The sequence below is a fragment of the Cyrtonyx montezumae genome, unplaced genomic scaffold (genome assembly GCF_038088225.1).
Source record: "Cyrtonyx montezumae isolate F1298 unplaced genomic scaffold, pur_monq_1.0 scaffold_8, whole genome shotgun sequence".
NCBI lineage: Eukaryota > Metazoa > Chordata > Aves > Galliformes > Odontophoridae > Cyrtonyx > Cyrtonyx montezumae.
The window spans coordinates 104,148,959-104,175,911 of NW_027072089.1; the positions used below are offsets into that span (position 1 = coordinate 104,148,959).

The window sequence follows — 26,953 nt, forward strand, 5'->3', positions numbered from 1 at the left end:
GTAAAAAGTTAGCTCTATACTGTTTCAGAAGTTTACTGGGTAAAAGCATTACTATAAGATTTCTTCCTTGCTATTCACACTAACTAGTTTTCATGAAGACATTGTCCCATAATTCAAAATGTTTTGCTGGCAAAAGTTCATATTCACTCTTCAGAATCCTTCCTAATCTTTCCTAAAAAGTGTTTTGGTAGGAACCTAACAGTATGTTCTCATACAGGATTTTGTTGAGATATATGAGGAGGCAGAGTTCAGACAATTCTTGAAAGGCAGGGGCCACAATTTCTGATAGTATCTGTGCTGAGCAATGAAGATGCTTCTGAAAGAATAAGCCAGTCCTGAGCAGTTAGATTTCCAGGTCCAAGTCTGTGAGGAAAGCAGAACACTGCATATCTATAGCCTAAACTACATATTATTTATTTGTGTGAAGATTGTTAATGTCAACATTCTATTGCTTTTTTCTAGAGCATTTCATCTTCCCGAAGTAGAAGCTCATCTCTGCTGCCACCTGGGACAGTTAATTCTCCTAGTGGCCAAAAACACATGAATCAAAGTGGGCCAACTGTTGTTACCATCACACATCACAAATCACCTGCAGCTGCTCGAAGAGCTAAGAGCCAGCGTTCTGGCCAGCTCCATGAAGTCAGAGAGGTAAGAGAATCTGATGTGACTTCTTATTTTGCTTTGGAATAAGCAGTCAAGTCTGACAAGTCAATAGTTCTCTTTGTTTCCTGCTCTGTATGACTGTTCTGTTTTGGTCTCTTTGCTGAGCAAAAGGCTCTCTTTAGTTCTGGTTCAGCTTGAAATCTGGTGTGTACAGGCTTTTTATTCTGTGCGTGCATACATTAAAAGGTGAAGTAGCTCCCAGACTTTGCAGTGGTGCTGCAGTGCTGGAGGAACATCTCTTAAGCTGAGTTTAGCAAAATCTTTTCAATCGAACAAAGGACCATAGAAGATCTAATAGTAATTAGAAAAGAATGATTCTGATGAACGAATGTGAAAGAAGGAGCAGCTGCCCCCCATTAGCAGTTTGTCTCTATATGGCTGTCTTAACTTTATTGACATTTTGACGTTCTTGGCCTGTGATGGAAGAATGCTGTGTTCTTAGGAAACAAATGACAAGTAAAGAAAAAATGTTATTTTTGGTGTGTTTCTACCACAGTTTGAAAACTATAACTCATACTGATTTAAGTCTGTCTTCTAGACAGCAAAGATAGCACAGATATAAAGCTTGATGTGGCAGACATTCACAGAGCTCACTTTCATTATTCACTTCTTGTTTTTTTTTGTCTGAACTTCTTGTTGTTCTCTAATAGTGCCCTTGTAAGTTCACTTTCTACCTTTTCTACCAAAGAAACTGTAGGCAGCCTAACTTTAAAGCATTCTTTTATCACATTCGTTTAAAATATCTGCCTTCATTCTTTAAGTTACAATCTGAAGAATCTACTTTTAAGTTCTGCCTCTTGGAATGTTTTATAAATTGAGGACTTTTAAAATAAGAATTTGAATAAATTGTCTTAGTGTGCTCTAACAGTGAGGTCTTGGATTACATGTTCTGATGAATAATGCTTTTTTTTTCCTGCTAACATTAGAAGTGAGAGCTTCCCTTGTATTCTGTATTGTGTTAACAATACTTGTTCCCTGCCCTGAAGAGCACACTGATAGTCACTGATATTAATTTTATATTATGGAAAACACACATCTATTTGTTTTTCATTAGAATATCCTGTGTTTGTCTACCAGTCATCTCCCCAAGTTGTTTCTACCTTACTAAATGTGTTTGCTCTTATAGTTTGAATTCAGATTGTGCATTACTTCAATTAATAAAATAAACACAGGGAGCTGTAGTAGATTCATTGTATAAAGCTGACTGAAAGGAATCGAAAAAGAGAGATTTAATGTGTACTGTTCATAATAATTTGGAAAGGGACAAAATCAACAAATCTGAAGAACTATAACTGGGAAGGAAATGAATACTAGCTTATGGTAAAATACACAAAATATCATGATACCATCTCTACAGGAAAAGCCTGGTGAATGCTGACTCGTTTGTAGAGTATTGCAGCACGATGTCATTGCTTAAAGGTAAATGTGACGGGGCTTTATTCTGTAATTATATATAATAACTTCTCTATATTTGATATGAGTCACACCTCAGATAGAACATCAAATCCTGTGAGAAAAGCTTAGAGGGCAACAATAAAAAGAAAAAAAAATCAATACAGAACATATGATGATGTTTGAAAGTTAAGAGAAATAAATATTTTTCAAGGGGAGAAAATTAAGCTAAGGTAAATATAGGAAGTTTTTATAAGGAGGCATCTGAACTTTACCTTTTGTGTTTTGGATTTTAATTTTTTTTTTTTTTTTTTTTTTTTTTAAGAAGAGCATGTTGGATTCCAAAAAAACCTTTCTCATTGTCTGAAAAATGGTTGCTTGACTTATCCTATGTCCATCTTTTGAAAAGATAAGGATGTGTTTCATTCCTTATTCTGGAAAAACTGGATTTCAGTGACATGTTCTATGCATTTCCTTCTCAAATCTTTTCAAGAGTAGATGTGACAGACTTAGGTTCACGTTGCCTGCTTTTTCGGAGAATATTCTTGTTCCCTGTGTCAGGTGGTAGTGACTGTTAGATTTACCCTTTGTTAGAATTATGAATAAAGAGATGTAGTCAGAAACATTCACAAAACTGCACTTGCTTCTGTTCTGCTCCTTTTTTATATGAAAAGAGGAGAAATTGGAAGTAAAAGTGCAAAGAGAGTCAACAGCTGAATCTTTGCTTTTTATTTGTAAGTTAATATGATTTCAGTGAAAAGATAAGTCTGCAAGAGGTTTGTAGATCTGTGTGTTAATGCTCTTTCCCATAATGAAGTAATTGAAGCTTTGACACCCAATAAGCCTTTTTTTTTAAATTTTAATATGCGATGTTAACATATTATGTCTTGTAAAATACAGCAGTTGAGTAAATGGAAAGAGCCAATGTGCTTCTGGAAAATCCTTTTTCTTTCTTTGAGGGGGGAGGGAAATACTGTAAAAAATGTCATGGTAATACTATGACTTCTTCTGTGATACTGTAAGGTGTGAACTTAACAAAATGAATAATACCAAATGGTATTGTTAGCTGAGATATTTTATTGACGGTGTAATTAGAAAGATTATTGAGATGGAAAAGAGACAATTGAAATAAAGGGAAATGCTTGCGTGTGCCCTAGGCTCATGATAAGAAACTCCAAAGGAGCAATCTCCAGAAAGAGATCCTTCCCTACTGGTGTTCAGCTCTTAAATGGGATCTGTGAGAGTTGGAGCCAGACTCCACCCCTCCTGGTCACACAGGTGAATTGTCTTCACCTATGCTTCTGCGGCTAATTCAGTTCTTGTCTCAGGTGATCAAACAGTGGTTCAGGCTGTGATTCAACAGTTCCCATACAGATACCTATGCAAAACAGGAATGCAGTAGAAAGGTCATTTTTCACTTAGGATGTATTATCTTCACTACCTTGAGTAATATCCCTGGAAACTTGAAACTGCTGCTCAGTTCTGAACCAATTTATTTTTATTTGACTAAATTATTTGCGAACATTGAAGTGTATCTCTGTGTAGCAAAAAGCACAAATGTGCAACTCTGACATATTGCAGTGATATTTGGTGATACTTGATTGTTCTTCTTCATTTCTTAGTAAAGATTAAGAACAGATTTTTTTTCTGCTGTTGTTTGTTCTGGCTGACTTAATTTTCTTTTAGATTAAGTAAAGAATTGAAGCATAAAAGATATGATAGCAGAGAGGTCTAGTTAGAACCAAACTGTTGTGCAGAATTTTAGAAAAGTTGTAAAAGTGACCGTGAAGGTACTCAAAATGACACATTCACTAAGTGTTTCTGTTCCAAAACCAGGAATTTTAGAAATTAAAACTTAGATCACTTTTTAATAATTTTGGTAAATATAAAATTAAGCAGTAACATGGACCTTTTGACTGCCATAAAAACTTAATACTTTTGCTTAACACTGAGTTGAAAGGAGCTAAGGCTAAGGATCGTTGGTTTTCATTATGATGTATTTTTTTTTTAATTTAAATATTATTCTCTTAAGTGAGATTTTTGCTTCAGTTAACTTGATCTTGATTGTCCAGTCCATACTGATCTATGAAATACTTCATCAGAAGTAAAATTCATCATATATTAATTTGGAAGAGCTCATACGTTAATGTGTTACATTTTATGCAGAATTATTCAAGGTCTGACCTCTCTGTTTGGCCGTAACTTATGATTAAAGGAGTAACTTTGACTATTTTACAGTAATCTAAGTGTGTGTGGTCTTGATGTTGCATTGTGTTTTTTAAACTGTATGTATCCTCATCCTCTTTGCAATTTGCAATAAGAGTTGTACCAGTAGGATTCATTCCTGTAAGTGTTTAAAATTAGCTAGAACATAAAGCTAAGTGGCTGCATCATAGGTTCATAGGTACATTAGGTTGGAAAGGACCTACAAGATCATCTGGTCCAACCATCCTCCTAACACCATCCCTACCCACTGAACTACTAAATCAAATCCCTTAGCACCTCATCTAAACGCTTCTTGAACAGCGCTAGGGACGGTGCCTCAACCACCTCCCTAGGCAGGCCATTCCAGTGCCTGACCACTCTTTCAGAAAAAAAAAGTTTCCTCAGGTCTAATCTAAATCTTCCCCGGCGCAACTTGTGGCCATTCCCTCTCGTCCTGTCGTTATTTATCAGGGAGAAGAGGCCCACCCCCTCCTCACCACAACCCCCCTTCAGGAAGTGGTAGAGTGCAATAAGGTCTCCTCTGAGTCTCCTATTACTCCTTATTAACCAGGAATTCTGATAGATGGCAGAAAGCGGCTTGGCAATCACCTCTGCTAGCTCCCTCAGCACCCTTGGGTGGGTCCCATCTGGTCCCATTGACTTGTGGCAGTTCAGATGGAGGAGTAGATCTCTGACCGTCTCTGCTTGGATCACAGGGGGTGCATTATGCGCCCCATCCCAGACTTCCAGGTCAGGGCAAGTACCCTGTGAACAACTGTTCTGTCTATTAAAGACAGATGTGAAGAAGGCATTGAGAACCTCAGTCTTTTCCTTATCATCAGTGGTTACATTCCCTGCCTCATCAAGTAAAGGAGAGAAATTCTCCTTAGTTCTTCTCTTGCTGTTAATATATTTGTAAAAGAATTTCCTGTTCTTCCTTACTGCTGTAGCCAGTCTAAGTTCAAGCTGGGCTTTTGTATTTCTAACTTTCTGCTTGCAAATCTTGGCCAGTTCTCTGTCGTCTCCCCAAGTAGCCTGTCCCATCTTCCAGAGGACATAGACTCTTCTTTTCTCTCGGAGCCTCAGCAAAAGTCCCCGGTTCATCCACACTGGTCTTTTTCCCCTCTGGCTCGACTTATGGGACTCCAGGACAGCCTGCTCCTGTGCCTTTAAGATTTCCATCTTGAGGAGCATCCAGGCTTCCTGGACCCCTTCACGCTTCTTACTAATTTTAGCTGCTGTTGAACGAAGTGATAGCGGCACACTTCATCTTGGAATGGTGTTTATTTTGGCTGAGAAGAGTGTAACCTCTGCCAGTTTTATCACTGTTGTTGAAGAATCAAGAATTGCAGTTTGTGAACATTTTGTAGCAGCATATGTTAATAATTTACAGACACCTGGAGAAATTAAATAGGGTCAGCCAGAATAAGTCTAGAGAAATATTTCTTTTTCATTATTTTGAGGAGTTAAAAGAAAATTTTGGATCCCTCTGGAATACAGTGTATTTTACAACCCATGATACTGTATAATGGACTAGCCATTGGTATGTGTTTTGAACATCTGTAATGAGATCTGGATTTCATGAGACCTCCACCGAGGTGACATGCATTGCAAGTGGACAGTCCCTGAATTTGGTAGGGCCTACTTCTTGGCAAGATTCCAATCCTGCTACTTCTTGCATCTCCATGGCCACATATTCAAAGTCATTACCTTCTGATTCCTGCAGGAATTACACAACCGACTGGTAGGTTATTTGCTTCCTCTAGGAATTTGTGTACCTCATACAGTATGAGAAGCGCCAGCATGCTGAACTTTCTTTCTAGCTGTCAAACAGAGTTGGTGTGATTAGTTGCTATCCATACTGTTGTAGACAAAGTTAACTTTGACTATGTAGGAACTATTTGATGTCTTCAAGGGCAATTTCTTTGGAGACTGTTTGATTTGTCTGTAGATGTATCATCTCCAAGGGCTGTTTGTTCTGCCACAAGTCAGTGCTGCAAAACTCAATAAAAACATGTCTCCTTAGGGAATAAATGGGATGCTTAAATCTCTTTGGGCATCAGACTAAGTAGTAAATGTGCATGTGCTTATAAAAATTACAGTGCTATAAGACAACAACTCTTAAGCTGTATAGGCAAGGGTTGAATACATTTATTATGCAAATCTTCACCTTGCTTTTGTAGTTCCTTTGGGGTCTTTAAGAATGCATACAGGTTGCACCTTTCTAAGCTACACCTTGTTCTCTGCATTTGATTTCATATTCAAGCAAAACTTATGTCATCTTGGATTCCAGATACGCAGTCAGGAAGAATTAGGGTTGCTATGGGAATCACAGAGCAAATGTTCTACTCAATTACACCATTTGCCCATGTGAGTAATGTCAGGAATGAATGTTATTTATTTCTTTGTTTTTGTTGTTGTTTTTGTTCCAAATCTGAAAAATATTAATGATGCAAACATGACTTCTCTTTTTTTTATTAATTTTTTCTCAGCCTGTAGTTTAGTAGTAATTGAATATGTGCAAAGATGATCATTTTCAATCACTTAAATGGCAATTTTATAAATTAGAGATAATACATGTGTGATAGCTACATTTGGAAGCTGCTGCTGCATTCATTTTGTAAAGCAATTCTGGAGAAGCTAAGATTACTGTTTTTAGAGCATTTCATTAAATTTTGACTAAAGAGTAAGCTTCCAAAGGAACTTCAGAAGTGAAATTTGAGGGAAAGCCAGTCTTCATCTTCTTCATACCTTCAAAATTCTCAATTATGTTGAATACAAAACAGAATTCACCTGTTCTATGTGAAATAGAGTATACCCTATTGTATGCTTACCTACATTTTGAAAACCTACCAAGCTGTTCTCTTGCACTAATACTGCAGTTGTTTCAGAGTTGACAGTTTGGAAATGAAGCTTTGAAGAAAGCATTCTTCTGTAAACCTTTTTTTTTTTTTCCAGAGTAGAGCATGACATGTCACGGCTGGTTGTTTAGCGACCTTACTTTCAGTGCAGATTTCTCACTAGCCTGTGCAGCAGTGATCTTCATAGCAACTCCTTAATGAGACAAGGTTCTTTTGATTTCTATAGCTGTGTTTCTAACAGCAATAATTGCACCCAAGATGCATGGTTTCTTTTGTTAACTGGCTTAAATGCAAATTTTATTAAATTAAAATAAGGTGTTTTTGAGTGTTCTCGGCGATGACAATATAGTTTTAGGTGGCTAGCCAATTTTCAAATGTTAATTACAGAAAGTAAGTGACCTCCAAGAGAAAGTAACTGTAGATTTCTGCTCATATATCTCATGTAGTATTCAGTTTATATTATTATATACATTTTGGAAGGACTTATCTTCAAATCCTTGCATAACACTCAAAGTTCTGCATGCTGCACTAATAAATGCAGGATGCATTTTGATTTTACAAGATGATCAATGCTGTAGCTCTCATCTTTAACAAAGACATGATCAATGCTGTTTGCTACGTGTTCATATGTTTCCTTCACTTAAGCTTGACTTTGAGGTTCTGAATGCTTTTGAAACTTCTGTGTGTTACACTTAAAACTTTATGAAGCTGCTTGTCTGCTTCTTGGTTACAGTCCTGCAATTTCTGACAGTAGTTTTAAAATGCGATTAATATCCCAGATGGCTAATAGTATTTTGTCCAGTGGGCTGAAAAGAGCTGTCTGGCTGAATTTTAATACACTGCTTTGTAACTTCGTGTTACAGCTATGAGATGTGTACTTGTAGCTGATTGATATGTAATGCAATACAAAAACAGTTCCTGTATTTGGCTCAGAAAACATTCTTAGATTCTTTTAAGTACTGCTTACTGTGTTCTGGTAACGTCTGCTGTGTTCTGGGATGACTGCTTGCAATCTTTCCTCCCGGATGTCTCTGCTTATTCAGTTGTTTTTATGGTGGATCTAGGGTGCTGAATGTGAAGCATGTGAATTTGTTTAAAAGTTGCAGTATAAATTACAATTCAGCTGTATTACATTGTGTAACAAACTGTCTCAAAAACATGGCAGTGCATGTTGAATTACTTCAGTGCTTACAACAGTGAAGTTGATGATAGCAACTTAAACCGATTGATAGTATGCTTTGAGACAGTGGAATAAGGCCAAGGTTGGATTTCTTGTGCTTTGTCTCTTTATGACTTGTCATAAGCTGTAGGGATATGCTTTATCCAGAGCTTCCCATCTGAGGTTCAGGAGTAGCAGGTTTCGATAGCCTTGATATTGACAGTTGATTTGCTTTTCAGAAAACGTGAGCTGAACGGATTGCCAGATGGGGAAGCAATACCTACTTTGATTAAAACTGAAGGTCGTTCTGCTGTATACTGTGTCACCTGAGAGTTGTTTGAAGAGTACTTCTTGGTAATTATAAGCAAATCTCAATATCCTCTGGCACAGTGGTTTCCCAGATTATGAAGTTGATGTGGGATGTGACAGAATTCGAATTTTATTCTGCACTTATTCCAACCTAGGTAGCTAACTGGGGTGGGGGTGAAAGGAAGTAAATGTAAGAATAGATAGAAAAGACAAGAGCTTGGCATTCTAAATCACAGGGTTGCTGCCTCAGGCTCCATTAGGGTCACCAGTAGGATGCAGTCCTTCCCAAATTTCTCCAACGTGTGTCTGCAGCATCTCTTCAGGACCACACTGCTCCAGCATGGGTCGCTATAGGTGACAGCTCCCCAGGCCCTTCTGCCGCTCCGTGAACTCCTCTCCACTGGCTTCAGCTCCTGCAGATCCTTTCCATAGGCTATGCCTCCTTCAGGCCCCATCCACTGCTGCACTGTGGGCTCCTCAATGGCTCCTCATGTAGAGATCTGCTCTGTGAGAGGCCCATGGGCTGCAGGGGGAGAGCCTGCTCTCCTGTGGGCATCTCCTGGGCTGCTGAGAAGTTCTGCTCCTTGCGTGGAGCGCCTTTCTGCACTGACCTAGGTGTATGCTGGGGGTCTCTTTTAGGGGCGCTGGCACTTACCTGATATGGGGCAGCTTCTGAGCTTTGCTCACAGAGGCAGTCCTCCAGCCTCCTGCAGCCAACACCTTGCCACCCAAGCCCGTTACAGACACAGTGGAAATATCTCCATCAGAAGACTGGAGAACTACTAGTATGGTGTATTGTGCTGCTCTGTATGGCCATAGGTGTTTTTGTATGTTCTGAGGCGAAATTGTATGGTTTTTGTTCTTTTAAAATCTCTGATTGTTTGTTAGAGATGTGTTCTGAATCACCTTGCTCAAAAATCTACCTCTGATGAAATGTATAATTTATCTTCCTGTGCAGTGCAGCCTTTTATCTGTGGAAGACTGATCTTAACTTAGCGAAAATAGCTTTTGTCAGTAGTATGCTATACTGTGATGAACTAATAGAATTTTTCTGTGATTGCTGATGTTGACTTAATGACTAGCAGCAGCCTTTTAGGTGCTCTTTTGAATGCCTAACAGTCACAAATGTGCCTTAATTGCCAATAATCAAAATACGCTTTCCATTTTGGGCCATAACTATTAACTGATCGTTATTGAATGTAGGAGAAATTGTGGTTCAGAAAAGCTCGTAGTCTAACATGTACTGTGAGTAGCACTTAATCACTACAACTAACATCTTTCCTCACAGATTTTGAGGTAATTCATACAGTAAAATTAAACAATCTAATTTTCTGCAAGAAGCTTTTCAGAAGCTGTGTTCTCAGTGCTGTGTTCTGTGGTTTAAAATACAACAGTGCCCTTCCTGCTTGGCTGGACGGTAGCCAGTTGCTGTCCAAGATTTACTTGAAATTATAGGCTTTTTCCTTTTGCTTCTCAATTTTTGGTTCTTGATCACTGGAAGCAACTCAGGTGAAAAAAATCCTCGGTAGAACACCACCAACCTTTGCAGCTGCTACCTGCTTTTTCTCTTTTCAGTGCTTTTGCCTCAAGGTCCCTGCATCCTGCTCTTCTTATCTTTAATAGCCAATGTTAAGTCTAATTACGTGATTGTTAATAGGATATGGTTAATCTAACAGGTAGACAAACGAATATTCAAGGAAGGAGCTCTGATGATAGCAAGGGGAACCTAGTAGTTACTATGTACTAGTTGTATTTTTTGTTTCAGCCTTATGTGGGCAGCAAATGGCAAGCGTTATCGGTAAATGTACGGATTATCCAAAGGGAGCTTTAATGCAACAGGCAAAGAAAAACAGTCATTATCTACTACCATAAAAAAAAGATCCTGATGCTGAGACAGCTCCCTCCAGTGGCAAAATGGCCTTTACTAGATTAATACTGTGGTTTTTTGGGGAGAGGAAAAATAATAAAAGCATAGCCCACTCACCCTGATCTATGGAGAAGTGTAGTGCTCGTTGATACTGTGTGACTGAATCATGCTTTTTTTACTTGAGTGTTTATTACAGAAGCCAGTTCTTAGTAAAAAGCATTGACTTCTCACCCAAAGGCTTGCTTAGTGGCTCCTTGAAACATTCTCAAGATAGCTAACACTATCAGAGGAATTTTTTTCCTCCAGTGTTTCAATACTTTGGTTTGTTTCTAAATCTTCCTCTTATGCGAGGAAAAGAACCTGAAGTATGTGTTGGTGTAGAAGGCAGAACTGTTATCCTCTCTTTATCATAAGGAAAAATAGGAGACTGAAAACTAGGATTTTTTTTTTTTAATAGCTCAATAGGGAGCCAACAGAAGGTAATATCTCAGGATATTGATTAAGATGAAAAGTATTTCCTCTTTCCATTTTTCACTATCTCATTTCCCAGGTGAGGAGTAGGGCAGACTGTGTACAGAAAGCATGTATTTCATCTTACGTCTGGAAGTGTGATCTTTACTAAGTATGGTAGTAAGTCTGCCTGAGATAGCAAGGGAAAACACCTGATATTTTTGCCCTCAAGTATGTGGGCTGTTTTAATGAGATTTCTGGTAGCATTCTTGGGAATCCTGCCAGAATTGCTGAACCCTCACTGTGAAGTAGTGTATGTGTTGTGAAGGCTGTGAACCACTCTCTGGTGACCCCCTTTTTTTCACCTCAGATCTGTCTTTGCTTGTGGAGAGAAGTAAGAGTTTCCTGGAAGCTCAAAGGGTACTTGCATTCAGATAAAGTATTTGCACTCAAATAGAGTCCCAGAAAACATTTACAGTTACAGATTTTCATATAGTTCGTGGTATTCAAAGATGAGATCTGTTAAGAATATCCTGTTGTTTTTTTTTTTTTTCCCCTCAAATAAATGCTTTTGTAAAACAGGTGGCTGATCAGCTCCTTTTCTTGCTGAGCTTGTGCCTGTTTTAAAACACTGAAAGAAAGGAAGAGATATTTCCTATATGCCCAAGTTGCAATAGTCTTGAGAATTTGTCAGGTAAGAAGATTATTTTTTCTCCTCCAGTGCTGGAAGGAATGTTTAAAGCTTCCAGATCAATCACCAGAAAAGACTCTTGTCTCTCCTTCTTCACTCCAACGTCCAACAGCCTTCTGGGCTTAAAAAATAATAATAATTAAAAAAAAGTAATATGTCAACCTGAAAAACGCAGTCTGATTACTGTAAATACAAATCTAAGTACAAATAACAGCAAAGTAGCTTGAGTATGTGATTAACAAGTTGCTGGACTTGCCAAAGAGTAAGAAGTCTCTAGATAATTAACGATCATGTATTCAAAATATGTGCTGATATTATCTTGTAAGGATATGTAGCAAGCGTCCAGGTTACTGAACTTAAAAACTATAAACCATAAATTGAATGTGTAGTGTTGGCAAACAGTGGATCATAGGAATATATAAACAGATTAAGGAGTCCATTTTAAAAGTAAATGGCAGGAGATGACAGTCAAGAGCTAGCTGATCCCTGGTGTGTACATCTTGTGCCACGGTCCCTGGAGAACTCATGGCCCCTGCTGATTACCAGTGGAGGAGCATCGTCATCATCAGTGGAAACAGCAGACTGGAAAGAGTAGCTGGGGAAACAACCAAATCATTGTTTTCTACTGGTTGTCTTAGGCTCCGCTTTCAGAATCAGTCCAATCTAATTACATTTGTTCCCCTGTTCTTCAAGGGTTTCCTCAAAGGGAACCACCCTGTGGAATGCACTACAAGAAGAATGAGTAAAAAAAGCCAAATCAAAACCCTAAAGGAAATTCTGCTTTGTCAGTTGAGACAATGGGATATGTAGCAACTGGCTTTTCAGTTGTTCCTGTAACATTATATGAATTTCTGGTTTGAGAAAATAGAACAAAATAACAGATGGGAGTGGGGAGGCTTGTACTTTTTATTTTTATTTTATTTTATTTTTTCTTCTGCAAAGAAAGAAATAGAATTGTGGAAAAAGAGGCAAGGACTGCAAGGAAAACTTGTCCTGGCGGTTAGCTGCTGTTCAGAGGTGTAGTTCTGTTTCTTCTGTCACTTTCTGTGCCTCAGTCTGCAAATTGCATGCCAAGTGAAAATTATCTTGCTCCTTTGAAGCTTCATTGATAGGATGTGTGTGTCTAAGCCTTAATAACTATTATATAACAGAGTCATTCCAATTCTACTGTTCATTGTTTGCATCTTTGAAATAATTGAGGTCAAGCCAGTTGCTATCCTGAGTTGACGATTATGGAGAATTACGTGCTTTTTTTCTTGTAATGGAAAGGGAGTAGTAATCAAGGGGCAGTTGATATGGATGTCATTATCTGGATCCATCTTTCCAAGATGCTTTCAGAATATCTCCGTGTTCCAGGATCCTTTTGAAAAATATTTTTCTCTCATTAGCACAACGATGTTCACGGAGATTGCTGCGGGTTTTTGCCCACATTGAAGCTTTGTGAGAATTACCTTCTGTCTTCAACTCAAGCCCTTTTTGGCCAAAAACTGTTTATTTATTTATTTATTTTAAATTGTATGCAAAGCATTCAGATCTGTTAATTGTAGAGCAGGCATGTCTATGGTCATCTGGTCTTGTATACCTTTCTATACTAAACAGTTTCAGAACTGGAAAGCAAAATATTCCTTAATAGGAGATGGGTGTTGTATATTGCAGTGCCTTTAGCAACAACTCTTGTGTATAAGTCTTTCACTTCAGCTATATATTTAAGCTCTAATTTTGCCTTTCTACCTTGCATACTGTTGATGGAATCCCCCTAAAATGTTTATGGATGTGACTTTACTGAAGAAAATATGTAAACCTGTGAATCATTGTCAAGAAATCTTTCACCAAGCAGAAAGGTGCATGTATTGAGTGATCTTGAGTAAGTTTGAAAACAATTTTCAGAAGTTAAGCCCAGGGAAAAATGCTTCTCTTCAGTGGTTGGGAGATCAGCAGCACTGAATTCTGCAGGTGTGGCTGAAAGCAAACAAGTCACTTCCTTCTTTAGCATTTTTTTTTCTTCTTTTTTGCATATATGTTTATGCTCTTTTTTAAAATAAATAATATAATAATAATATATATAAATATATAATAATAATAATAATATATTCTATAGAATAATATAGAATAATAATAAAAAAAATAAAAAAAATAAAGAGGAAAGCTCCTTGGAAATACCATGTGGCAATTGTGAACTTGTGCTGAGGTATTAGCCACATTAGTGTGTCACATCAATGACTGGTAATGGTTACTTTGGTGACACTGGAGTTCCATGTGTTTGTTATACATTTTGATATATACCTGGTATATGAATCTCTATATTATGCTTTGGTATAAGTTGGTTGACCATTCTAACTTTTTGTAATATGATGATTCATATTGTTACTGATGATGTCTGGGTTGAGGTTGTTGATGATGTCTTGTTCAAGCTAGGAGTCCTTGCTCAAGGTCAGAATTAACAGCTATATTAGGATTACATGACAATCTAATGTATTTGGTTTACAGTGACTTAGAAAGTTATTATTTTTGTGTGTACTAGGTTCTTCCTTCATGTCTGCTTTTGTTTTTAAGAAAAGCAATGCTTTATATTACAACAAAAGATAAAAACAAAAACCCTGTGGTACACAGTTGTTTAAAAATGAGAGCCAAGGTCTGTGCTCATGTCACTTTGGACCTGTTCTCAGGAGATTACAGGAACTGACCTCTCCTTTTGTCCTTTCCCAGTGTCTTTCAAAATGCTTTTCTTCTATCATGATTATCCAAAAGCAAGAAATTAATATAACTAGGATGTATTTGTGGTAAACCTCTCCCAAATACAACTTGATGTATGGCTTGTATTATAAAAAAAAACCAACAAACAAAAAACAGAAGACAAAAAAAAACAACACGTTGTACATGTTGAATTCCTGATACTTAATTGCCTTTCCCGTGGGAAAGGTGTCTTTTTTAATTGTCCATTTATTTATATGGATGCTCTGATTTTCATATTAACACTATTGTTTATTTTCCAATTGTTTTTTAATGATTGTTTTCAGCTTACCTGCAGCCAGCAGTGGAAAAGCTTAAAAATAAATAACTAAATTGCTGCATTAGATCTTCCAGAGAAGAGTCCAGAGGTAACTTGGCAGTGTGCTGCTGGCAGTAGTACTGCTGACATCCCACACAGAGAATCCTGAAGCAGAGAAAGCATGCTATTAATTGACAGGGCAAAGTGTGTCCTCAATGGATGGCACTACTTATTTTCTTGCCATTCCACATGGCCTATGTGATAAAGGGAAAATGTCTGCTTGCCCTTTGAGGTAAAATAGCTGATGTCACTCTGTTTTATTCAAGGAGCTTGAAATCACTGTGTCTTGGGATGCTGAGTATGTTTGTTTGCAGGAACGGTTACTTGCTTCTTGGAGTTCAGTTTCTGTTCTTTTCAGAGCACTCAGTATAGCCATTTTTGGTTGGTGTATTTACTACAGTGTAAGGAGACCACAGGAAGTATACTATACTTCAAAAATATAATGATAATTAAAAAAAACAACTGATGAAGCTCATCATTATTATGATTATTTTTACATAATTGTAGCTTGGACAAACGGAACTTGCATCTGTTAACAAATTCTTTCCTTTGAAAGCTTTGAGCATCTCAAATATAGTTTTTTTAGTGAAATTATTCTTTTTGGAAGATACTGTATTTAAAACTGATTACTTAGTAAAGTGCATCTTGAGATCCTGCCTTTTCCAGAGTGTACCTAGCTTACTTTTGTAGTCAAGCATTTTAGACTGCCCTTTATCAAACTGTGACTTCATATAGCAACATCTTTTATATCTATAACCAGGTTATAACTTCCTTGTGGCCAGTGATAGTGTCGTGCTAGTGTCCTCGGGTGCTCTGATCTGATTGGGTTAGTATTTGTTTGTGTTAGAAGAGATGATGACTGTTGTGTTAAATGCTGCATAGGCGTAGAATAAGGAGAATGAAGACAAGTTAGCTCCAAATCCAACTATGAAAAGCACCTACTTTGAAAAGCTTTCTTTCGAATTCAGTCTATGTACAGATTGTTGTGGTAAAGAAAAATCCACATCGTCCTATGAATCTTGTAATAATTAAGCTAGATGTGTTTGTCCAGGCTTGGTTGGAGTCGGTGAACTAGTACAGGAACATTGCAATTAATGTGGTGAATTGTATGGTAAATGAGATCAGTGCTGACACGTTCTGTAATCTCAGCCTTGTATGATTCATTCAAATAGCTGAAGGAGCCGGACTTTGGTTTATCTCTAGTCATGTTTGGAGTTTGAACTGTAGGTGTGGGATTGAATTTTTATGCTTCATAAACTTATTAAGCATTGATCTTATTTTCAAGCTTGTATTCTTCAAGTAGCAGTCTTTTTATCACATAAAAACCTCAGATTTAGCAAAGCAGATTCTCTGAGAAGGGAGCAAAGAGAGATGTAATAAGGAGACATTTGTGGAGTAAACGTCATGTTTAGTTGAAAAATTCTCCTGTAGAAATACATAGGGATGAACAGAGTAAATGCATTCATATCCTGTTGGGAAGAATGACTGGCACATGATTTTCCTTTATTTTTTAGGAAACTGTTTTTAAGATACTGTATGCTTTCAAAAATATAAAAAAGTTTTTTTCTTCAGTCTGGCAGAGGATTGATAGGTTATTTCTACTCTGTTCACCTTTTAGGATCATAAACCTGAAGTTGTACTGAAAGTAGAAAGATTTGAAAATGAGATTTTTTTAGGAGAGGAAAGACAATTCAACACATGGCAGCCATTAATCAGTATGGACTCCCACAAGTAATTGAATCTTGGGTTTATATTGATAGATTTTGCACCTGCAGGAGAAAGGGGTACTGAGCAACTCAGTTTATGTTAACTGAGTTGTCTGTCTGGTACTATATACTCTTTTCTGCTGTATATTGCCAAAGGGTGAACAAAGGAAGAAGTGTTTTGCTGCATCACTGAAGAAAGATAGCAGTGGCTTAACTAAGGTTACCGTCAGAGATGAGGTGTATATGCTGTCTCTTTAGGCATAGTATCTCAGTGCATTAACAAAGGAAAACCAGAGTTAATTTGAATTTTGGCCCCAGTGGGTGTGATTGCAGGCATGGATATGATTATTTCAAAGATGTTGCCAAATGCGGTGGGATGCATGCAGGTGGCTTTGTACTTGAAGGAAAGGTAAGTGTAATAAAGAGGCCTGTCTTGTGCATGCATAATTTGCTACAGACTGTAAAAATAGAATTTTTAATAATCTCTTTCTTTTGGTTATAGGAGTGACTTTGGAAACTTGCCAGTTTATTTAAAGAACAGCCTACTCATATAATGTTTTTTTATCCTCACTACTAGCATGCATTTTATCTTTGTCTGGTTTGTCCAAACCTAGAAACAGATTAACTTTCTCCCTGACAGCTGGTATTCATATCTGACAGTAAATAAGTATTCTAAGTTGCATCCTGTGGTAATACTTGTAAACTTTCAAGTCACCATATTTTTAAAAAGTAATTTCTTACTGAAGCATGAGAAATGAAAAATACCAGTTCTTAAATGGTGATTAGATGTTTTATGCAGGAAAGGAGGAAGATGGATGGTGTATCTTCCTTGGGTGTCTCAGATCATATACCAAGGGAAGAAAATCTAAGTCTAAATTAGTAATGGAGAAGGAGATAGAAATTTCCTATATTTCCTCATGAAGACTTCCAGACAGTATGAACCATTATTTGATCTGTTGTGAACCTACCGTTTTAAGTGGCTATTTTCTCTATTGTAGTCTTGGTGGTTTGATAGGCTTGTGGGAGTCTCAAGTCCTTTGTTTTTGTAGGTAAGCTTATGTTATGTTTGGATCATAATGTTAACATTCATTTGAGGCAGTTCTTTACATTTATTGATCGTATCAAGCTGTAGGAATTTGGCAGCTACATAGTGATATTTCCTGTGACATCAGATGTTTTTGCACCTTTACAGATGATGAGCCAAGTTGAGGGACAACAGAAGAATCTTGTACAAGCCATTGAAGCTCTTCCAAGTTCTGGCCCCCTTTCTGCCTTGGATCAGGACTTGCTGCTTTTAAAAGCTACCTCTGCTGCCACCCTGAGCTGCCTTGGAGAATGCCTGACTCTGTTACAGCAAAGCATGCATCAAGTGGGCCAGCACCATAACAGGACACTGTCATCAGGTGAGCATAATCTCTCGAGTATTTTTTATGTCTGTCTTAGGTTTTTGTTTTTAATTATGATACCGAAGCAGGTAAAATGAACCCTCCCTCAAAGAAGGAAGTTGGATGGAGCAACTTGTAAGCTTCTGTAACACCAAGCATCAGGATTTTTCTTTGAATCTAAAAAAAGCCCAAATAGTTGCAACATCAGTTGAAATCAGACAAGGGGAGAAAAGGATGTTATCCTGAGTCTTCCCACAGAAGTCGGATTCTGAAGACACAAGGACAGAGATAATAATAATAACAAAAACCAAACAAGATGGCATGGAGAACAGGTACATAAACCTGTATTCTTAATGACAGCGCAGAACCTGCTTTTTTTTTTTTTTTGTAGAGTGTAAAATCACAACATAGGTTTGTGTGATAAAAATGCAGTATTTGCTGAAAAATCATATTACTAGTTTTTCTGTGTGGAGGGATCCTGGTCAAGCAGATTCATTCCAGTCAGTGGTTTTATCTAGGAAGGGATCTTCTTGCTGCTATTTAAATATATGTATATTTGGCAAATTTTTACGAGTCTAAAATGTCAAACAGTTTGATTACTGCATTTAGCTCTGTAGGCATGAAGCTCTCGGTCCCCATGTAGCTCAGTTTATTTCCAGTTCACACAGTTCTAGAACTCTGTCCATAATATAAGAAGTTAGATCTTTCTGAAAGGATGCTTATTGTTTTCTTAGCGCACTGTCTAGTTTAAGTATAGGAGCAGGAGTTGATATAAGAGAAAGAGCAACAGCACAATTCTGGATATAAGGGCTCTGTGTGTTTTCTGTAGGTGGATCAATAACAAAATTTAACTTCAAGTAAGCTCTTAAAAATAAACAAAAAAAAAAAAAAAAGAGATGAATCCAAAAAGGCAAAATATGCTTGCTTTTACAGTATGTTTGTTTCTGAGCAAATATACCTTCAGGCTGCTGAGACAACTGGTTGAGAAGCCAGGCCCTCTATCTCCCTTGTGGGGAAAGCAAAATATGAGAGGATCAGCTGAGAAGTAGGGAAATGACAAAAAAATGGTTCTTGGATGGGGACAGAAGACACAACACCCAACTGTTGTGCCTAAACTGTGGTGTATTATGACTTTATCTAATCCAGTTTCTGATATATATTTCATAGGGGAACATAAGGGTTTTGTTGTTCCCCTATTTTTCTAAATTTTTGTTTTAATTTAGAAAATTTGTGCCCGTCTTCATAGTAACGATGAAAACCATTTAATAGGTTTCTTTGATATAATGGCATTTCAAAACAACATGGGTTGTATCAAAGATGAAAAGCATCCTACAAAGAAAAAACAGTTTCCAGTTTGAAAGTCTCTGGATGTTGTTTTTCATGTTCATGTGATCTAAGTGAACTGTCAGAGATAGATGACTTGAATTGCACATGATTTTGAATTTGTGTCCGAGTAATGTTCTTTTAAATTGGTGTATATTCTGTCTTTGTAATGATTTTTGCAGATATATGCACAATAAAGCTATCAAATTCCTTTATTAAACCTTTTTTTAATCGCTTCCCTAAAAGGTTTAAGTTTTTATTATGAAGTACTTATTAAAATTTAATAAATTCTGTTGTTTGTTACTCCCTAGACTTCAAACTTATACGAGAATTCTTTCAGGAATTCTGTAGCACTTGTTCATATCAGAATCTTCAGTGTAACTGTGAGAACTCTAACACAAACAGTTAATTCTTCAGTGTGTAGGTGTGCTTACCACTTGGTATGTAATTTAGAGATAGGGAAAAGTGGTGAGAGGAGGGAACTAAAAGCTGCTGAAACATTTAGTTTATTCTCCCTGACTGAAAGTCTGTAAAATTACTATCTTTTTTCCCTTTTCTTTTCCCCAGGACTTACTATGCAACACAATTGACTGAAAGAACCTGGCCTGAAAGTCTCAATTACTGATTTTCCTACAGTTAATCTCGTTCAGACGTACTTTGATGAACTTAATGTTTCCACTGAGCCAGTGGAGTTTTGAGTCATCAAAGCTGCATAAACTCATACCTAATCAGACTAGTGCCTTTAAGTAATCCTCTAGGAAACTCTAATTCTGAGAGATAATCTTTTATTTTGATTCTGTGTCCTCCTGGTAATTTTTTTTCAGTTGCATATCCAGAAGGAGTAACCAAAAGATAACCTTTGTTGCCACCTCTTGGTGCTGCCAGGTGAAAATCACTTCTTAGTTTAAAAGCTGATGTTCCTTTGATGAACACCTTCCCTATGTGATGTAATGGCCCTGTGTAATATATTACCAAATGTTTCCATTTGGATGCTGTCTGATTACCTGCTACGTGGTGTCCAAGGTAATGGTGAATAACTCCTGTGAGAAGGCAGTTGGTATCCTGGGCTAGGATCTCTCGGCTTTTGTGTAGACTCACAAGATTGGTATTCAGTAATGTGCTTGCCTCTAGCCTACAGTTCATGAAAGTAGTCCAGCAAAGCAGGGCCGTACTGCTCATGTGGAGTGTGAGAAATAGGCAGTGACTTAGCTGTGTTGAATTGAACTTATCCTTGAACTTACCTTTCCTTCAGCATCAAATCCTCTCACTAGTATGCTCTAAATAGAGAGAACTGCCTGAAGAGTAATGTGTACCTATGTTCTGTATAACTTTACCCTGCTTCTGTTCTTAAAATGGTTATGGTCAGTTACATAAGGATTGTCATTTCTTCCTTTGTGTGTTGTAGGCCTTACAGTCTTAGTGCTTCTACAGCAAGGACTTAAGGTAGCTGAGTGTCTGACATAGTACTCAGGAACTGCAATCACAAAGAAAATTATTTATTAATTTAAACAGATTTGTGAGTTGTTACTGTTTAAAAAGAAAATAATCTCCTTTTGAAATGTAATTTACTTACTGTTTTGTTTTCCTACAGTGTGAGCAGAAGGAAAGCATTTTAGCAGTCAATGCGTTAAAATCTTATCCAAAATCTATAATTATGTAGGTCTTGATTTTAAATATTTTATGATATTGTTTAGCATGGAATAGTTTAAGGAAGATGTGGTTTCCCGCTCTTCATTTTAATGTTTCTCACAAGTTGTCAGTCACGTAACTCAAGTCTACAAGCAGTTTTGAAGATTAAACTGAAGTCTTCAATCTTTTTTTGAAGGGCAGTCAACACATGTTTTAGTCTTATTCTAAAGATTCAAGGAAAGCTTTTTGTGATTCTCTTTTTGTTAGTGCTTGATTTTGGAAATGCTTCAACAAGAAAAATCACTGAAGCAAAAATCCTGTCTGTGTTTCTACTTGTAAGATGAAATAATGGCAGACATACCTAGCTGCCTTTATTAAACATATGTGCATTGATCTCTGAGTTCTTTGTAATCTTTTTCTTTCATTGAAAAACGTGCTGAACAAGTATGTTATTAACTGGAAGTGTTGATTATATACAGAATGAGGTAAAAATGAGTGATTCTGTCTATACCTACAAATTTTCTTGAGTTTTGGGATTCTGTTCTCTTTGAAGGGAAGAGAAACATTTCAAAATTTTTCTTACACACTGTCTCATTCCAATTATTGGAGGAGATGGTTCAACATATATATATACCTGGAGGAAGATTAAGGCAGCAAAAGCTGTCCGGGTGACTTATTACAAGTTCTAAGCAGCTAAGAAATGTGGGGAAGATGGGGAAGTTAGTGATAGTAAAGAGTGAAATCCTAGCAAATGGTTTATAAAGTGGAGATAGTCACCACCAGAGATCCAGTGACATCTCGTTAGTCTACATGACCCCGCATAAGTCAGCTTGAATTCCCAAAATGAGCAACAGCTGAAAATGGTTTCTCCTCTCCCAGCTGCTCTTGCCGCTGTGCTCATGGCTACCATTAACCTCAAAAGCTTGTCAAGCAGGTTTTTTCAGATGGGTGCCGCTGAACGAGCTTAGAGACAAACATTGTTCCAGTATGTCACCTAGCAGTGTAGTGTGTACTATGCATAGTACTTGCTAATCAGCATTAAGTGCCATATGACAAGTTTGAGTTTATTTAGCATGCAACAGGAAATAGATGGCTTTCAAAATAGAACTACAGAGAGGAAACTTTTATTTCTGTTTGAAATCTTAAAATCTTTGGTGTTACTTTTTTCCTAATGTGTAGCCTTTAGCAGAAGAGTGTCTCTAGAGCCTGTTGACTGCTATGGTTGGTGTCCTTCCTTCTATCCCAAACTAAGAATGCAGCAAATTTGAAAATTTGTTTTAAAGCTAAGTTATCACCTTATGTTGTGCTTTAGATCTTTATTTTCATATTTTTGCAATTGGGGTCCTGCCTTGCAGTCATCAGCAGTATGTACAGATATGTTCCTTATTTAAAACTATCTTGTTCATTTACTGAATAAAGCATTCCACCAGACAGGAACTCCTTTAAGTTTCAATTGCCCACTTTTCTGAATAGAAAATATAATGTTTCTCATTTTCTTTTCTTTTTTAAAGGGATTATTTTTATTTTCTTTTCTAAAAACAAAAGCCAAAACCCAAATCCATCTTTGCTATCAATTTTCTTTCATTTGGATGTGCAAATGCTGCTTATTTTGGCTTCCATGGCTACAAATGGACCGAAAGGGATTCTGGAGTTTGGGGTGGGGAGAGGGGAAGTACTTTATTTCATCAGATTCTTTGGTTCCAACTTTTGAGAAAGTAAGTGGCCGGGAAAGACAAAATCCAGATGCTTTCAACTTGGTAACAAATGACAGCAATGGATTCTCCTTGTCAAGAGGAAAGAAAAATGAGCAAGTAGGGGAATCCTCCTTCTTGTTTAACCCCTGCTATCCTCAGCCCTTCCTCCCCCCCTGCCAAATGCCTGAAGGTGCAGAGAAGAATGAGGAATAACAGGTGAGAAAAAATTATTACCCGTGTAACTTAACTAAATTCCACAGTCAATCAGGTCTCCTTTAAATGTATCAGTGCTAGACTTCCTACTGCTGGGACTAACCAAAACAATTTGCACTTCTATCTATATGCTAATACAGTATTCCTTACTTGCTCTTCTTGCTTTGCAAGATAACATTGTTTTCTAGTCCCAGCCCAGCAGGGACCAATTTTGGTCTCTCCTTGAGAGCTAGTGTAGAATTCTTAAGGGAATATTTATTATAGTGTAGTTACAATGCATTGTAAGAGTTTTATCAATAGTTGTTTGTTTATGATTATGCTAAGGGAAAAATGTTGTTTTTTTTTTTTTTTTGTCTATAAGCCAAGAGCAGAGAACTTAAAGGTTTTTTTTTTATTATAGAATTGAGGTTGGTGCTAAGCATATATCATACATCAATTATAATATAGAAACATAGTTTGAAGATGCATCAGAGTCTAAAAATGAAAATGATCAATAGTGCTTAACTGAATAATCTCCATCATACCACTTGTTCTGGTAGATCCTCCTGCTGTGTGCAACTCTTAAGGGTTAAAGTGGTCATCCTGAGGACACTTCTGTAGAATGCTCTCAGTTGTGCCATCTGAATGGATGATTTTTCTGAACTGTAGGGAAAGAACATCAGGTGTCTGGGTGCTGCATTTAGCTTATCTAAAAGTGTTCTCTGTTTTGTTGGAATTTACCTGCTGCCTGTTCGTTGTGGTAGAAATTGGCTTTGTTTTTTGGATACTTTTTATGAGAGCTATGGTTTTGTATGTACATTTGTACTGAACTGTCAGAAGAATTGGACTTAGAATTGGCTTTCTCTTTTGGAACAACATACCCAACACCATACAAATGGAAGAGATCTAGCTGGTTAGGCAAATATCATATTATATTATAGCAAATATTTGTTTAATCTATTCTAATTTCTGCATTTGTTTACTATAGACGTAGATGTTTTGCTTTAATTAGCATAGTGGTTTTTGTGTCTTCTAACTTGCAGGTATATAGAGATTGTGTTCTTATCTTACTTGATTTTAAGGCTATTTCTAATGATTCCTTCTTCATACCCTGCATTTGTCTGGGAAGTAGAGTTCTACAAGGTATATGACAGCTCCCTTTGAGTGATACAAAAATGCCGATACATCAGTGTAGATTTGCATATTAAATATGATGTTATTAGATATGATTTATCCTTTGGACCTTAACTCTTAGCATCCTCTTGTAAAGTGTGGCTAAGATCTGCTTAAAGTTGACTAAGCTGACAAGATGCATCATTCTGTGAAGGAATATCACTGCCCTTGGGACAGATGGAAAAACATTCTGGTATGCTTCTAATAGATGCTGTTTCTGTGAGAGTGTTTCAGATGTGCAGAGAAAGATGAAGACTAAAATTATCTTTTTTACTAGGTGTGTTTGTACTGAAAACTGATACAGTGTTTTAGAAAGTATGTAAATGATGGTTAAGCAAATGTTTGTGCTTGTAAGTTTCCCCTGAAGCAAGGTGTTTATTCAAATGGTGTTTTCTCGTGGCTATTTACAGAAATTAGCTTTGTAAAAATGTTAGTTAAAAAATACAGTTCTTCACAGTGAAGGCCAAATAGATTGTGTGTGAAGAGAGAAAATTGATAGCCCAAGGAAATGAGCGGATGACTTATTTTCAAAGAGTTGCATAAAGAACAGTCAGTTCAGTCTTTTTTTTTAGTTTCTCTATAATAGGAAAATAGCAGTAATAATTCAATATTCAGCTGTTGACAGGGAGAAACAGAAAAATATATCAGTTACAACATTCAGAGTAGTGAAGAATGAGGATAGGTGTACTCTATAAAACTGTGTTGAAATGAAGCAAGTTTGTTTTAACTTCTTGATGTGTTTTTCTCGATGAAGTCTGTATCAACATAAAAAAGAGTAAAAAAAAGAAATAAAAATGTTATCAATTTATAGCCTTATGCCTTCCCTCCAAGGAGATAACAAGGAGATATGTGAAGTTTTCTAACTTCACATAAAGTTTTCTAGTTTTACCCTTAAATGCTAAAGTACGTTTCATTCCTTCCTCCCATGTGGAGTCCATTTTGGATTTGCCAAGGCAATCTTCAGATTGTCCTCTGAGTCAGAGCTTATTTTGAATGATCTGGTGTTGTCCTTTCTTCCTAACTGTTCAAGACCTGAGGAGTACACAAAAGGCTACTATGACTGCAGTCACTGAACTCTTCATTCCTTGCTGTGTATACCAACATTGTGTATTCCTTGCTATGTATACCAACCTTGTGTTGATTTAATTCATTTTTTGACATGGGAGCAAATGTTGACTTTGTGGTGTGCAGGACTAATATATAGGGCAAGTCAAACAAAAAGACTGTTTTTTCTCCACTTGATCTTAAGAATATCTACTGGCATAGTACTTAGAGTCACTGAAATCCAGAAGCCTTTGCAGCATGTAAAAGTAAGGAGTCCCAGAGATATTATTCCTTTATCAGTAGGAAATTTGAGTTGTGCAAAGTACGTTTTATTTTTTTAACATTTTTCTTCTCCCTGCTAGTTTCTTTGATCTTTGAAAATCATTATACACTTTTTACAAATCAGTTGCTTATGCTTTCTTCAAAAGGTGGCACTACAAAATACTGCTAAGCAAGTAGACCCGAAGTTTCATCATACTATCATAACTTGGTGCCATTTCAGATGAGAGGAATGCTCTGTAATTATTTTATCTTTGGAATTCAGTAAGACTTCAACTATAGGACTTCTGACCTATTTTAAACAATAGAAATATGAAGTTAATGTAGTAGTACACAGTTTATCTCACCACATCAAACTATTTATCTTAATTAAGAAGCAACCTCTGTTAACCACTGGTGATATGGTGAAAACAACTAGCAGGTTCTTTTATGTACTTTGTGTTTTTTTGAGGTCATCTTAAAGTGTTGGCAGTGATGAGAGAAAGAGATCCTCCTGGTGATATTGATTGTATTTTCATGCACATATTATGGTAATGACTGAAAAACTGCAGTTTTCTTATCCATATCTTTGTATTTTGTAGCAGCTATGTAATTGATAGCTGAAATGTAAGCACTATGGTGAGGGCTACAGATGTGAATGGTGGTACAGTATTTTAGAGCAGTGAGGGAAGAAGGACATTGCAGCCTTTTTAGCTGATTTTTTTTTTCTGTCTTAGCATCTCTCAATGGCCTTTCCTGGAAATTAGGTGTCTCCAGAAGTAGGGGTTATCTTGATGTCTTGTTCTGTTTGATTCATATTTAATATGCGTATTACTAATGAGAACTCCTCTAAACTGTGCTCTCTATACAAGGGAAGCATTTTAGCACTTAATCTAGGGAGAGCTTTAGTGTTAAGTTCCAGCAGAAATGAGGTATAGCTGTTAAGTGTCAAACTCTGGTTTCAGACAAAGTAAATGGAGAGGTGGTCAGCATATTACCCAAGTTAGTCCTGAGCCTGGAGCCTGATGCAAAAACTAGATGGTTAGTTATCTTTCTTCTGGTACTGATCCGTGTTTAAAAGATGTGGCAAGCTCCTGCACTGTATTAAGTGCAGTAATGTTGAATAACTTCCTAACAATTAAAATACTGGATAGAGAATGCTTGCTTGATTACAGAGGTGTGCTGGATGGAATAATATTTATCTATATTATTATACATAATTTATGTATAATTCTATCTGGCAGTAGGAATAAAACTGTAAAATCTTCTTCCTTCATTGACTTATTACTGAAGTAAAACTGTGCATGGGGACAAGGAACAAGTAGCAGTTCATTAATATGAATAGAATGATGACAGGAATGGAAAAATCAGTCATCTTACTCTTGTAAGTTGACATCTGTTTTCTGCTTCAGATGGTATCCTGGGATGGCCTGGGCCTAAGTCACATTCCTCAGAGCAACTGAAAAATGGTGCCCTCAGCTCCTTATCATCTGCTAGTGCCAACATTACGTGGGCCATAGTTCCATCTGCAGCTCAAGATGGGCAGACACTACAGCCAGGCACTGAGGTAAGCATAACACTTCTGTTGCATTAGAGACTTGACATTGATTAGATGCAGAGATATGCTATAGTGGATGCTTTCATGAATTACTGTACTTTTATTTTTAATCTTTATAGTTCTGTATTTGTCTGAAATAGTTGTTAAAATGGAGTTTTATGCAAAAGCGTACTCTGAAAACTGGAACAGAATGTTTGTGTATTGCTCTGTGCTTTTGCTTCTCTGTGATTTTTTGATTCTCTGAGAGATAGTGGACTATGGAAAGTATATGATCTCCTAGTTGTAAAACCCATTGGTGGTCTGTCAGTATATGTATCTATCTTTGATGATAGAATAAGCTGTTTG

The 26,953-nt window shown here is 37.0% G+C and overlaps 1 protein-coding gene across 2 annotated transcripts in view; it reads left to right on the forward strand.

Annotated features, from left to right (window-relative positions):
* The window catches only part of OSBPL10 (oxysterol binding protein like 10), a 103,040-nt gene that overhangs the window by 40,604 nt on the left and 35,483 nt on the right, over positions 1 to 26,953 (forward strand). For both annotated transcript variants that reach the window (XM_065753342.1, XM_065753341.1), the window contains exons 4-6: positions 463 to 648; positions 17,545 to 17,755; positions 26,463 to 26,617. In XM_065753342.1, coding sequence (XP_065609414.1) covers positions 463 to 648; positions 17,545 to 17,755; positions 26,463 to 26,617 — 552 coding nt within the window. The remainder of the gene's footprint in view (positions 1 to 462; positions 649 to 17,544; positions 17,756 to 26,462; positions 26,618 to 26,953) is intronic.